General features: G+C 54.5%; 1 protein-coding gene across 2 annotated transcripts in view; it reads right to left on the bottom strand.

Moving 5' to 3' along the window:
* Positions 1-72: 72 nt before the first annotated feature.
* LOC122378846 (dystrophin-like) overlaps positions 73-14,489 on the bottom strand; it is a 34,363-nt gene continuing 19,946 nt past the window's right edge. The window contains exons 2-16 of one of the 2 annotated variants that reach the window (XM_043360404.1): positions 11,965-12,677; positions 11,149-11,374; positions 10,603-10,711; positions 10,110-10,216; positions 6,875-7,053; positions 6,211-6,474; positions 5,628-5,873; positions 4,873-4,958; positions 4,273-4,597; positions 3,878-3,989; positions 3,306-3,425; positions 2,949-3,070; positions 1,676-2,018; positions 1,213-1,315; positions 73-803 (exon numbers count right to left, since the gene is read on the bottom strand). In XM_043360404.1, coding sequence (XP_043216339.1) covers positions 727-803; positions 1,213-1,315; positions 1,676-2,018; positions 2,949-3,070; positions 3,306-3,425; positions 3,878-3,989; positions 4,273-4,597; positions 4,873-4,958; positions 5,628-5,873; positions 6,211-6,474; positions 6,875-7,053; positions 10,110-10,216; positions 10,603-10,711; positions 11,149-11,374; positions 11,965-12,677 — 3,132 coding nt within the window. In that variant the 3' untranslated portion in view covers positions 73-726. Of the gene's footprint in view, positions 804-1,212; positions 1,316-1,675; positions 2,019-2,948; positions 3,071-3,305; positions 3,426-3,877; positions 3,990-4,272; positions 4,598-4,872; positions 4,959-5,627; positions 5,874-6,210; positions 6,475-6,874; positions 7,054-8,344; positions 8,529-10,109; positions 10,217-10,602; positions 10,712-11,148; positions 11,375-11,964; positions 12,678-14,489 lie in introns of those variants that run through there. The other variant, XM_043360414.1, reaches the window with a different exon arrangement.

Below are 14,489 nucleotides of genomic sequence, written 5' to 3'. Positions count from 1 at the left end.
ACAATTACATTGTTTTTGTATTGTCATTGTCTGTGAGAAAAACATGAACATCTCTGGTCGAAAAGTCGCACGTAAATGTTCCAATACCTATTTATTAATCAAGGTATTCCTAGTAACTAGAAAAGCATTATGGATTGATTCGCACAGCGTTGATCACGATATTTTGCTTCACACGGTCCCTCGCACATCACGCACAGAGCCACTCACGGTATTTTGCTGGCCTATCTGGAGTCCTGGGGCTTGGGTCGCCACTACCGCGATCGCCGACGCCCGAGTCACATGGTCCCCTAATCGGAGCTCTGTTGGCCCAGGCGGCGTCACCCCGTACCCAGGTCGGTATTATATCAGCTATTACACAGCACATCGTCTAAGCCCAACAACACACTTTGCATTGCGCTCCTATCACTACACGTGCGACCGAAAGCATATACGGTAAACTCTCCCTAGTCCGGGGGGCTGGCTGGGCTGCGGCCTGCTGTGAAGCCCATTATGCAACTGCTTCCACAAGCCAACCGGGTCTCGCCAAGACTCGAAGCACTGTTACCACACTGTCTGGTTTGTCCCGACGGAGCACTTCAGTAGAATTGTCAGCTCGGCCGCCTCACCACACAGAAAACCACAGTGTACCGCCTCGCTTCAGCCTACGGCGTCAGTCGCAGTCTAGAGACGGTCCGGCGACACTCAACTGACGCTCTTGCGACGTATGTGGTCGGGTGGGCGACTCTGTTACGCCGCTATCTCCACGGTGTGACCGTTCCTTCTGGCCAGGGACAGGGCCAGACGCTTGGCTCGGCTCAGTCGCCCTGTAAGCAGGGGGAGGGGAGTGGTTAGAGGTAAAGTCTGGCCTGGACTCTACCGTCTTGGCCCAACCCGTTCTAGCAGTCTTTACAACACGGGAGACACTGGTCCTATCCAATCGGCCTCCTTAGCAATATATACTACTACCCTCCCGCCACACTCCTGTCCTGTCTCGTCCGCCCGCTCACCACTCATTATCCCCCATTGAACTGCAGCTGCTGGGATAGCAGGCTACTGCTCGGGTCAAATCTGACGGTCACCAATACATCACACACCCGCCCCAAAAGCTCCTTGCCTCACTATCACTAACCTGCCGGGCTGGCAGGCTGCTGCTCGGCTCAAATCTCCAAGGTGGCTACCAATGTATCAGACACCCGTAACCCCGTCATGTGCTCCTACCCGCTCAGCACTGACCTGCGGGGCTGGCGGGCTGCTGCTCGGGTCCCTCACTGGACAGATACGCGGCGGTGACGGCTCGCGTCTGCAGCGTGCTGCTGCGTGCCAGGTTCGTGCCACCCTGCGAGGTAGACAGGGTGAGTGTTAGGTGTCCCGGCACTCGAGGGGGATGTGCATCACAGCACAACAGACAGGCATGTGCTGTAGTCCAATACGGCACACGAAACAGCAATCACATGGTGCATGGGACCGGCACAGCACACAGTTACGAACTACACTACAACACAAAGAACGCCTATGCATGACCAAGATTCTTATAGATGTGCAATGTGCATGACAGCGGCAAAAATTAGATATGAGCCACAGACAACTCGACATCTACATCAATGCCCAACAGATAAGTGACGTCAAGGATCTGAGGAGTACCTCAAACCAAGATTGCTTATATTCGTTCCGTCCCCCCTCCCTGTAATGAGCTCACCCCCTCGATGAGCCGGCGCAGCTGGCTGAGCTGCTGGCCCAGCTGTCGGTTGTCTCTGTCGAGCTGCTGCACCTGCGCGCGCAGCTGATCATCCCCGTCCTCGGACCAATCGGGCGTGTTGGGCCGGGACTCCTCGGCGGCGGCCAGGCTGACTCCTACCGGCGCGGCGGCCGTCAGCCGGCGGTACTCGGCCTGGAGCGCGCTGCGCTCCTGCTCCAGGTGGCGCACCACGGCTCGTAGGTGCTCCTCAGGAGCGGCTGACTCGCCGTCTGTGTCGGTACAGTCGGAGCCGGCCGGCCACAGGCCCAGGCAGTACTGGGTGATCATCTGTAGCTCCTCCTCACTGCGGAGACACACCAACACGGAGTCACAGATAGGTTCAATAGGTGATGCGCCAGTTATCCCCGGAGTAAGGAGAGAGGTTCATTAACAGCGACAGCGGATTTATTATAAAATGGCGGCAGCCGGCCACTTCGTCGGCCGGCTGCGGCGGCGACCGCGGGGCAAGAGAGAGAAGCTTCGCGACTCACACGTAAACCGCTAGACGGCGCAACTTCGAGTTATGATCGCCGCCAACAGATGGCGGGACGAGCGTCACCAAGTACAGATAGAGGCCAACAGATGGCAGGCCAGGCGTCACTTCACACCAGCCACACTGGAGTGGGGAAGGAGCTCCGATTACGGCCGACGGACAGGAGAGGACTAATATCACACCACACTGGTCACACGCGGGTGTGGTGGCGATGTCTGTAATGTCTTCATGAAAGCCCATCGATTATGCTCAATGAGTACCGGACCATTAACAGCGAGAGAGGGAGGGGTTGTTGGTTTCTATGGTGAGGATTCGCAAAGAACGTATTCCGGGATCCAAAGTATCGCGACAACGCCGAGGTTCTTTCATCTTTCATGTGTTATGGTTTCCCAAACTCCCGTGTGGTTTCCCATGTGGTTCAAGTGATCTGGCCAAAGATCGTTCATACAACCTGGCATCCTCGTGGGACCTCTCATCCCGTTGACCTTCCTCGAGCCAACGCCTGACATTTGACAACCATGTGACCGACTCTGACCTGTCAAACCCCGACCGTCCTGACCTGTGTGACCTGACCCCAGCCCTCCTGACCCGTGCGACCTGACCCCGGCTCTCCCAATCCGTATGAGCTGACGCCGTTCCCTCAAGACTCGTGTGAACTAACAATGACCTGCCCCGACCCATCTGACCGTATGACCTGACAACGACCTGACCCCGTCCCCGCCCATGTCACCCACCACTGACCTATCCGGACTGGAGAAGACGCTCGAGTTATTGGCCAGCTCTGAGTGGTCGCCTCCCTCGTCCGGGGACAGAGTGTCGGTAGTATCAGCCAGGTCGGTCGAGTCGGGAGCGTCGGTATCCGCCTGGTGAGGGACAGAGGTTAGCGCAGGGAACGCAGGATATGGACCTGTCAATAACAGCTTGGCATGCTGAATAACACAGCAAACCGTCGAACACAAACATCTAGGACCTAGGTCATTATGCCATACACAGTACACATCATACATCACATCAGGTAGAAATGGGAAACAACGCCTAAAGGCCAAACACGTGGCTACCAGATGGACAGAGAATGGTATCCTCTCTCGGGCTACACACCTCTGTGCTGGGCTGAACGGGCAGGTAGGCGAGCTTCTGGTGCTTTCTGAAGTGGTGTTTCGACTTGAACCGGTTCCGAATCGACTTAGCAAGGTCACGCAGGCCATCGCTGGACGAGCTCTGGAACAGAAAACGAACGTGGGACAGTAGGTGATCGTCACTGATCAGGGATGCACTATTGTTACTAAAATAGTTAGAGGGGTTTACATACCCTTGGTTAGAGGCAAAAGGTCTGACTTGACGGCTTTGTTCAGCATATGACTGAATGAATGTAGTAGCAAATCAACTTACGTAACCTTACATAACCATGCAAAATGACAGTGGGTATCAAGTTTTGTTTAGACAGGACATCTGTTGGCTACTGAGGATTGCAACATAGTCAAGTTGCGATCTTCAGGAGACAACACCCGAGATTATGCAAGACAGAAAGAGCGCAGGGAGACTCTAAATCCATATAGAGGAATCAAGAGAATGACGATCAGTGATCACAACCCTCCCTTCTCAGACCAAATGATGATGATTCTCCCTTCCCTTCTCACGGAGTGCGGAACGGACACATGGCCTGAGCTCACCTCTGTACAATACTCGTGCAGGGGGTGGCTCAGCTTGTGACCTTTGCTGACCCGGCCGGTAAAGAAGCACTGCTGACACATGTCCCAGTTGAAACACTTGAGACATCGGTACCTGTGACGCAGGCGGACACCAGAGGTCAGAAAACCGATCAGGGGTGATAATGGAGGTCAGCCGGGGGTGACAGAGCGATTAACGAATCACGTACCTAACAGATCGGTAGCTGAGGTCAACTGCGACTCGGTAAACGAATCCGACAGTGGATTGGCTTCCCTGGATTTTCGCTCTTTCCCCTAGCCCCAGGTTTCCCAGTTCCGGTCCCAGTCCAGCATGAGGTGGCGTTCAGCGTAGCTGTAAACGCGGGGAAGCAGCGGAGGCGGTCAGCGGATGGTCCCACCTGAAGCCGACGATGGGGTACTCCTTGCAGACGTTGCAGCGCGCCTGATGCCGCGCCGTCTCTGCGCCGGCCACGCGGTGCAGCACCGGCAGCCAGACGACGCTCTGCGGCTCGGCGCGCAGCCAGTCGAGCAGCTGGAGCTCGGTGAGCCCGGCCGCGCCGCCGGCTGACTCCAGGCAGCTGCTGACCGAGCCGGCCACCTGGTCCGGGCCGAACGCAGCCGCCTCGGCCAGCTGGCCGGGCAGCTGCAGCAGCCGGCGCAGCAGCCGCGCCAGCCGCCGGCTGTCCAGCTGGCCGCCGCCGTCGGCAGACAGCTGGAACATGTCTGCACGGCGGAGGGAAGGGGGGGGGGGGGGCGACACGATCAGCTGGCGTGGGCGACGGCAGATTCTGTTTGCACATAAGTCAACAAAATGCACTGCATAATCATTATATAACAATTGTTATATAATCAAAGATTCGCGTACTTCCCGTACTTCTTTCGTTACATTTATGAGCATGAGACGCATTATGTAATGAGTGATTGATATACGTACTTTCGTTACATTAGGTAATGAGTCTAAGACGCATTATGGTGCGGCTGTGGCCTGTGATACGTACAACGGTATTTGTCCTCGAGTCTCGCCTGGCACAGCGTGATGATGGCCAGCTTCAGACAGTACACGGGAATACTGCCCGTCCGGCGACTGTGGGACGGTGTGAAAGATCAGAACACGGGATATTGCCAGTCCGTGGGTGCATGACTCTTGCTATGCAACGTTAGTTTAGTACACAAACAGAGATACAAGCGATTCGTACACATTGAAACCTACTTAGCTCAGTACACCGGGATACTGCTAGTCATTCGCCTGTGTGGGCATAAACACACAGTGACATCAATCAGATGCTGCATTAGGCTCTGCACCAGATGCCTGATTGACGAAAAACAGATCCAGTGCAGTGCAAGTCAACATTTTAAATCGTGTCACCGTTACGAGGCGTCTCGGTCCCCGTAGTCGTAAACGCTCTTCCCTCATCTCGGTATTGACCTGACTGCGGTCGGAATTGGGGTTATTGGATTGATTGGATTGATGAAGGTCAAAGCGAACTGACCTGTCGTACACACTCCTGTGAGCGCCGAACTGACCTGTCGTACACAGTGCTGCGTTCGTACTGACCTGTCGTAGACGCTGCCGCAAGCGTACTGATCTATCGCACACACTGTTACGCTTGGGCTGACCTTCCGTAATGCACACTGCTGCGTTTGTACTTTGTGCTGACCTGTCTTAGACGCTGCTGCGAGCGCACGATCGTATACACAACTGCTAAACGCTGGCCCGGCCTGTCGTACCTGTCGTATCTGTGTTTTAACTGACCTGTCGTAGACGCTGATGAGCCAGTTGAGGCAGAGGTCGACGCGCAGCGCCAGTGCCTGTCCCCCGGACAGCGGCGGCTGTAGCCGGCCGTACAGCTCGGTCAGCACGGCCAGTACGTCCGGCACGGCGGCCACGCCCGAGCACGGCAGACGCCACGCCTCGGTCTGGAAGGCGAGCGCCGCCTCCTCCAGCGGGAGCCGGTGGAGCAGGAGGGTCCGCTGCAGGCGGCGCAGCTTCAGTGCAGTCCTGGGGAAACACCGACACAGGGTCACAAATACTACACTGAGAAAGCGATACTGACACTGACACTGACAGCCGGTGGAGCAGGAGGGTGCGCTGGAGGCGGCGCAACTTCAGAGCAGTTCTGAGAACAACGTCACATACTGGCGCTAACACACTGATACTGACACACGGTAAATGACACACGAACACTGGCAGTAACATGCATCGGTGAAGCAGACGGGTCCAGTGAAGACAGCACAGCTTCCGAGTCGTCCTGGGGCAACAGGAAGCGCTATTGTCTAGATTATACCGACAGCGATACTGCGTCACCTTGCCCTCTATGCACTACACATCCACTCACCTATAGGCAGAGAACCGGACCGAGTCCAGCTGGGACAGACTGGCTGTGAGCTGCGCCAGCCGCGGGTGGCTCCACTGTGTGCGCCTCTCGCCGTGGTGGAGGTAGTAGGGCACCCGTTCGGCCGTCTCCGCTCTCTCCCAGGGCGGCTCCACTGACCGGCCGAGCTCGCACCCGGTCAGGGCGCCGCACGAGGCGGAGCTCAGCTGACGGAGGCGGGTCGCCAGGGTGGACAGACGAGCCAGGCGTTCACTGGAGAGGGGTGCGCTGTGGGAGGACGGGGGAATCGGTCAGTGGACTAAGTGTGTAAGGTTGCTGTACTGACGAACACAGATAACTGAGCAGTGGACACTGGACAGACGGATATTGACACAAGTCACCGAAGTGATACTGACACTGTTAAACAGATCTGCTGTTACAGAATACAGGCTTCTGAACTGACTACCAGTCCACTGAAATTATACCGACGCCACTAGAAGACAAGTGATCACGCTGTATAGTGTATAGTGGGCATTGACGACGAGCGGGTGACTATTCAGCTACTGTCAGAGTTAAGGTCAAATGACGAGGGCATGTCACCATATGAATTGAATATAGCGAACACATCACCAGACAGCAGAAATTAGTGCACTAAATGTGCAATCACTGCCAGGCCCCTCCCACTCACCCGTTCTCGGTGAGGCGCGCCACCTGTTCGTTGACGTCATCCAGGCCGCGCTGAACGGCCAGCAGGCGGTCTGTACCCTCAGTGACGTCATCGATGACGTCACCGGAGTTTGGCGCCTGCTCCAGCTCGGTGAGTCGTCGCTCCACGTCCTGCATACACCGCTCCAGCACGTGCATCTTCTGCAACAGACGAGAAAGGTGGGGTATTGAAAATCTGAAATAGTTGACAGGGCTCGAAACTTCCGATTCGTGGACAACAAACGTTCTCGACTGAAGATGTAAGATGATTCTTTTTCCGCTCATTTCAACGGCGTGGTCTGTTCTTCAACATTAATCCAGTACAACGTTATCGCGGACTCCTGATGCAGATGACCTGTGAAACTAACGCATGATACGTGCCTTATTTCTGTTTGTATGAAACAAATTCAGCTTATTAGCTACCATAGGCCTGAATGTCGAACAGCAGTGCCTACCGATAGCTACGGAACACACCACGACTCACGGACCATCCTGATACCGGACCAGGGCAGTTGGACCACGAGCGGTCCTGGTGCGGGACGGGTGGTTCTGGTAGACCGGTGGACGGACCAGGCCAGCTGGACGGCATCAACAGCAAATGGGTGCAAAGGTAGCCTGGAGGGGCACTCAATGGCCAACTGTTGACTGGAGTTCTGGACTAGGATCAGGGGGCAGCGGTAACCGCTGTTATCTATACAGAGACAGCTGGCCACTGCACCCGAATCAACACACAGGTTCTGGCCTCTGATATGGGCGTCTCCCAGAGAACACAAACAGCGTGATCGCTGACCCCAACAGGCTGACCTCCGACCCAAAAACAGCTGACCTCCGACCTAAGAGCAGTTTTAACAGCTGACCCGTGACACGAAACACATTGATGCTGAACTAATTAGGTAGGTATATGTAACTCAAACAGCTGTCCCGAATCCTGATCAGAGAGCCAAACATCTGGCCCCGACCCATGACTCCAATGAGCTGACCCTCATACAGGTCAACAACTTAACCTGACCTTATGCAGCTTCAGCATCTGACCTCTAGCCCCATACAGCTGGCCCCGATCCAGGTACAATTTAAGCAGATGCGCTCGACCAGACCAAACTCCTCTGTACTACCTTGGCCCACCTATGTCAGCTCAGTTCCTTATCTGATCTAGCCCCGCTGACCTGACCTGACCCGACCCCGCTGATCTAACCCAACCCTGCCAACCTGATCTGGCTTTGATGACCTGACCCAATCCCGCTGACCTGACCACATTGACCTGACCCAGTCCCGCTGGCCAGACCCTGCAACGCAAAAATGACCTACTAGTAGCCCCCACGGACCTGATCCGAACCTGATGATCTGACCAAGTCTTGTTGAGTTGACACAACCCTGCTGGCCTGGCCCAGCCCCGCTGACCTGACTCCACCCCGGTCAGCTACTGACCTGACCAGCCCTGGCTAATCTAACCCACCTCGGTCAGCCAGAACACGTCCACACTGCGCCTCCTCTGGAGCCGCGGCGAGGCGGGCCGGTACAGCGGCAGCTGGGTCCTCGACACCGTCCAGCTCGGCTCGCAGGGGACCGAGAGTCGGCGCCGGTGACCGGCCGGCTCCGCCGAGCGGCACCACATGGCGGCACTAGCGACACGACGGCGCGACTGCAGCCGCTCGCAGCTCACACCGCGACTGCCCCCCGCGGCGGCGGCGACGGCGGCGCCAGGGTTCATAAACTGACCACAGAGTGGCCTGAACTCACCGAGAGAGAGCGGCCTGGCAGAGGGGAGGGCGAAACCGATACAGCCTGGTGCACTGGTTCCTCCCCCCCCCCCCCGTGTCCTTGCAGTCTGTACTGAATCACGGCCTCGGTTCCAGCGAGAGGGCAGAGGATAAGCGGTCGGAACACGCTCTGCACGGCCCGATTAGGCTATACCACGGATTGACGGACGAATGTAAGGTGGAGACGAGTCGTTCTATGTAAACACTGACGGGACGGGGTGGCGGGACGGCCACACTCCGTCACCTCCTCCGTCCCTTATCCCTCCCCCCCCCCGATCTCCTCCAACCATGGCAGAGGAGGGGTTTACTGCAGAATCACATGAGAGATGAACGACCGGCGCTGGCACATCAATGAAGGGATTACGTACCAGAGTTCATGTTTTCCTTATATGGCAGCGACTTGGTGAAGGTCGAATGCAATATACTGGTCGCATCGTTCTGAATCATCCATGGTTCTGAATATTCCACAGTTTGCTATTGGATGGGCGATAGATTTTACGTAGTCCCTGTCAGGAATATGTGTCCATCCAGTCAGTCGTTGTACCGTGATATATGTGATCCTCGTGGTAGCGTGCCATTACCCATAAAAAATAGAACCTCAGTCAATCGACAAATGAACGGCACAGACATCATCAATTCCCCCAAACTTGCTTGACAACCTACAAGCTTTGTATATATTATATAACCTCATCCTATCTTGGCTGTCTCATCATGTGTCCACTGTCTCATCATGTCTCCGTTCGGTACCTAATGCCTCGGATCTATTGAGACCATTTCAGGGTTATAGGTTGAAAGGAGGACGGACAGATTTTGGGCTAATTCGAGCACCGGCTCACAGTCGATCACAAATTGTATCACCATTCACTATCCACCAGCTTTTGACTTACCACCCACACCATCGAGGTAAATTCGCCTGTATGAAATTTATCGACATAAAATGAAAATATTAACTTTCCATGTAAATATAAATTATTTGCACTCATCAGAGACAGAAAGGACTCAATAATCAGTATCAATAGGTGTCGAAAGACCGTTTCCATGACTACAGCTGTGCTGCTAACGAACACAAAGTCAAATCTACCCCACCTCAGGTCCTCACTCCAGGCACAAGTCGCCGTCAGAGGCCGCCATCAGCAGCCACCACCAACTAGCGTCAACTGGTGGCAAGACGGCGTACTAGAGATTTGACTTTTCACCGCCAGAGCGCACTGCACGCTCATAAAGTCAAAGTCGCTGTTTACACAACACAGATTCATAAGTCATAACTCAACACTGAAGCACCGCAGGCGCATTATATGTCTACCACTCTGGCTCTGCAGGCTCGTTTCCTCACCGTTGCCTCGCTGCAAGACCATAAACTCACCGCATCTACGCCACAAGCTCATCTGCTCACCATCTCACCACTCTGACTCTGCAGGCTCATTCACTCACCATTGGCTCACCATCTCACCACCAACTCACCGCCAGGGCGGACTGGAGATCGGCGTGTCGTCGGCTGGCGTCCCCGAGCAGCTGCAGCCACCGGCGTAGCACCTCTCCCGTCGTCGGACCAGGCCCGTCCTCCGTCCCTGGCCGATCAACACGAACGGTCAGCGGGTGCGCTCCGCACACCGCCTGCTTCCGGTGGGTGTCGGTGTATGTAACACGGGTCGGGTGACACCGGGTAGACTCCTGGCTACGCCCCCCGGTCGGAGGTACTGCACGGCGCCACGCACCGTGACGCATATCGCTCAGTAGTTGCCGCCGTGAGGAGCGTACCTAATGCGCCAGCACGAATCTCTAGCAGAACGACCACTCAGACCAGACGCACAGTCACAGTTAGGCACTATCACTCTATGTAAACACCGAGTGTGAACTGAGCGCAGCTCCACTTGACAGCAAAAAGAAACATTGAGCGGGCCATATGCGGCGCATGATATCCGTCTGGGACTGTATGGGAGAAAGCTATACATACCGTCAGGTCGGTGCTCCTGCCGGTCGGGGGTCAGACTCTGGTCGGCCACAACGTCCCGGAGTGCGTCCTCACGACTGCGCACCAGGTCCAGGAACGACTGGGCCGCCTCCTGAGGGAACACAGAGAGGAGGGGGGGGGGGGGGTAAGTGGAGGAGATGGGGAGTCGTGAGTTGACGAGTCTTGAGTTATTGAGTGGGGAGTTAGTGAGCTGGACGGTTGCTCAGACGTTTCTTGAAACCGTCCTCGGCTCCGCAGGACCCACTCAAGGACGGCGATAGACGAGAGTGCTCTTTATACACACTGACCGATATCAACCGTAAGAATCAAAGCAGAAACGATAAGTGACAATAAAGCCGCTATTTAGGTTGGGTTGTTCCCCGCACTCCCATCCCACCTTTAGACCCACCTCAAGTCCGCCGCCTGTGAAGATTCGGTACGTTCCCATCTGCTACCGGCTTAATATATTCCCAACCATTGCCTCTGATCGGTAATAGTTTATGTTCCCACCTACTACCTCTGAACGCACGATATGTTCCCAGATCTTACCTGTTGTCTCTGAAGGCTCGGTATGTTGCCGGTCACCGGCTGCAGTTCCAGCTGCCGCAGCTCCGACTCTTTCTCTTCAATCCATTCCAGGAGCTCCTGCAGCTCTTTCGATGGCTTCCCTACATCAGCTGGCTGTTTTCGGGGTCCATCGGGTTCGCTGATCAGCGGCGATTTTATCGGCTTTGGGAACCCGTTTGAAAGCTCTGTAGACGTCTCCACTGGCAGCCTGAGGGTAGAAAGTTTGTTAGGACCCATGGCAATTATGACGTTCCCAAAAACAAACTTGGAAGTTGTCGGCAGATTATTGTGTTGAAGTCAAATGATAGAATATTTATTTGGCGAATAAACCTTTATTCTAAGGCTAACACCGATAAATTTAGTATAACAAGCTAAGCAATGCTAAAAGTAGATACAAAATAATTATGAAACATATGAATTTAAACGGTTGGGACTTTGCATCGAATTCAGGGCTGCGGAGTCGGAGTCGGAGTCGGAGTCGGAGTCGGAGTCGGTCGGAGTCGACAGTTATGACCGGAGTCGGAGTCGGAGTCGGAGTCGATTTTAGAAACCCGAGCCGGAGTCGGAGTCGGAGTCACCGAAAATCTGTCGACTCCGCAGCCCTGCTAGGTCTGCGGAGTCGGAGTCGGGAGTTGGAGTCGGTCGGAGTCGACAATTCTGCCCGGAGTCGGAGTCGGAGTCGGAGCTGGTTTTTGAAAGCCGGAGTCGGAGTCGGAGTCGGAGTCGCCGAAAATCCATCGACTCCGCAGCCCTGGCATCGATGAAGAGCCTGTGTCCGCCTCCGCCCTATACACTTACGTGGTGCTGCCGTCCACAACGAAGCCACTCTCCGCCGCCCGTCCGTCCCTCTCCTGCTGCTCCTCAGAGTCCCTCGACAACCGCCGCTTCAAGTCCCTCGAGAGCTGCCTTTCTGGGACTTTGGACAGCTGCCTCTCTGAGTCTTTGGACAGCTGCCTCTCTGAGTTTCTCGACAGCTGCCTCTCTGAGTTTCTCGACAGCTGCCTCTCTGAGTCTCTCGACAGCTGCCTCTCCGAGTCATCACGCAGCTGCCTCTCTGAGTTTCTCGACAGCTGCCTCTGCGAGTCCTCACGCAGCTGCCGCTCGGAGTCATCGAGAAGCCGCTGGTCCAGGTCGCTGGGTAGGTGCCGGGGCGACTCATCGGACCGTCCCCTGTCCGAGTCAGAGTCGCAATTCTCCACCCGCAGTCGGTCCCATTCCGAGTCTGCGGCCTCCTCGTCATCGCCCCAGACCCAGCCGAGACCGCCGCCGTGGGGGACGCCGTGCTCCGGGTGGCCAGCTGACGGGGTGACAGGCTCGTCAGCTGATGGGGTGACGTGGTCTTCAGCTGATGGTGGGGTGGCGGCGCGTTCTTTAGCAGGCTCCGGTGTGGTGTGCTTTATAACGGTGGACGATGGGGGAGGTTCAGTGCTGATGATTTCAGAAGCTGGAGGCACGGGATCGAAGAACTGTGTCGATTCCGCCTCGAAGGTCGTTAGGCTTGTCTGTTGATTCTGAAACATAAATGAAAACAATGTTAGAACAATCGGAAACTTCCTTGCAACTGACTGAAGGTTCGAATGAATCCACTTATGCGATTTAGGGTCTCATCCAACCACGGCACATCATGTCAATATGGTTTACGTTTGCAGAGTTTTAGTAAGCTAGATGCTACCAAAACCAATACCTAATACTGTGGATGTCAACAAGCGGGAAATTATTTCGCACTAAAAGTGGCAAATGATGAAAATTTTGGGAACTAGACTCGAACCAGACCCGGCTGGACATTTCTGGAACCAGTCGGACCCGGTCTTAGTTGGAACCGGAACCAGTTGGACCCGTTCCCCAAAAGTCAATTAATACAAACTGCTTGTAGGAATCATTAGTTGCATCATGTAAAACAGCCTATTTCCCACTGATAATACTCATGAGCTACTGTGTGCAAAGAAACATTCACTTCATTCACTTCATATTTTGCAATAATGTGTAGTGTGCAAGATGTATAGTTTATGGTAGGACCCGTCAGAAAATTTCCAGGAACCGGTCTGGACCCATATGGGTCCAGACTGGTTCTTTGGACCGGGTCCTCGGGTCCAAATTTTGCCACCTCTATTTCGCACCGTTATCCATTGCACAAATCATTCCGCACGCACGTCTCAGCGAAAGGCGATCAAGTAGACGGGCAGGAGTATATCGCTCAGGCATTTTTTGAAGTGATGCGTGAATTCAAGGATTAAACGGTATTTAGCCTCAATTTATTAGATATTCATCTTCTATTATTCACCTTCTTTGATATGCAAACCATTATTAATACGAGTAAAAGTCAATAAAGTAGCGTTAACCGCCGGCGATATTAAAAAATAACAAACGGTTTATTTCGATGAACCGCACATTTCTGCTATATCGCTCCACTTAGGATTCTCGGCAGCTTTCCTCATTGCCATTGTCTCACCATTTACCTCTAGCAATTGAAAGGAAAATGGCTCTGTGGTGCCAGGTTGTATGATTAGAAGCGCACCTTCCGCTTGACAGCTAGGCGTAAGAGAGAGAGAGAGAGAGAGAGAGAGAGAGAGAGAGAGAGAGAGAGAGAGAGAGAGAGAGAGAGAGAGAGAGAGAGAGAGAGAGGGAGAGGGAGAGAGAGAGAGAGAGAGAGAGAGAGAGAGAGAGAGAGCCTGATCGGCAGGATTATTAGCTGTTCTATTACATACAGTTTATTTTACTAGTCAAAGAAAACGCCCATAATCGGTCAGTCAACTGTAACGGCCAATGCACAGCGCCGGTCAGACGTCAATCTGAGGTCTCTGGCTAGCACCCCTTCTCGTTTGTCCCTTCTGCGCCAGGCACCTCCTGTCGTTGGGTCGTTGCGCCCCCTCCCACCCTCACCCTCTTTGCACCGTGACCCGCCTCTCAAATATGCAGGCACACGTGGCCCAACTGCCGTGTACCCGGCGCTCTCGCTCGTCATTGCAGCGCGCAACTCCGTGCGGAATTTCCGCACTTGGATCGGGACACGACCGCTCCGCCCGCAGAGTGGGCTAATTTTATACGGCATTGGCCGCGGTTGGCGAAGGCACACGTGTGGCCCACCCGTGCCCCCGCGAGGGGTCATCATGCGTCACCCAGAAATCCAGTCCCAAAGTCGGGTTTATGCAACAGGGTCCTTATCTTATTAATTAAGTCCTTATCTTAATTCCATATCAGTGTTCGTAAGCATGTCATTCACCCGCAACCCGCTATTTCAGATTTTCATTTCAATAACGTCTTTTTTGTGCACCTCTCAAATATTTACATTTTAAATTCATCCACTGATCCACTATAGTGGTTTA

The sequence above is a fragment of the Amphibalanus amphitrite genome, unplaced genomic scaffold (genome assembly GCF_019059575.1).
Source record: "Amphibalanus amphitrite isolate SeventyFive unplaced genomic scaffold, NRLGWU_Aamphi_draft 000007F_arrow, whole genome shotgun sequence".
Lineage (NCBI taxonomy): Eukaryota > Metazoa > Arthropoda > Thecostraca > Balanomorpha > Balanidae > Amphibalanus > Amphibalanus amphitrite.
This window is presented reverse-complemented; position numbering and strand designations above follow the sequence as displayed.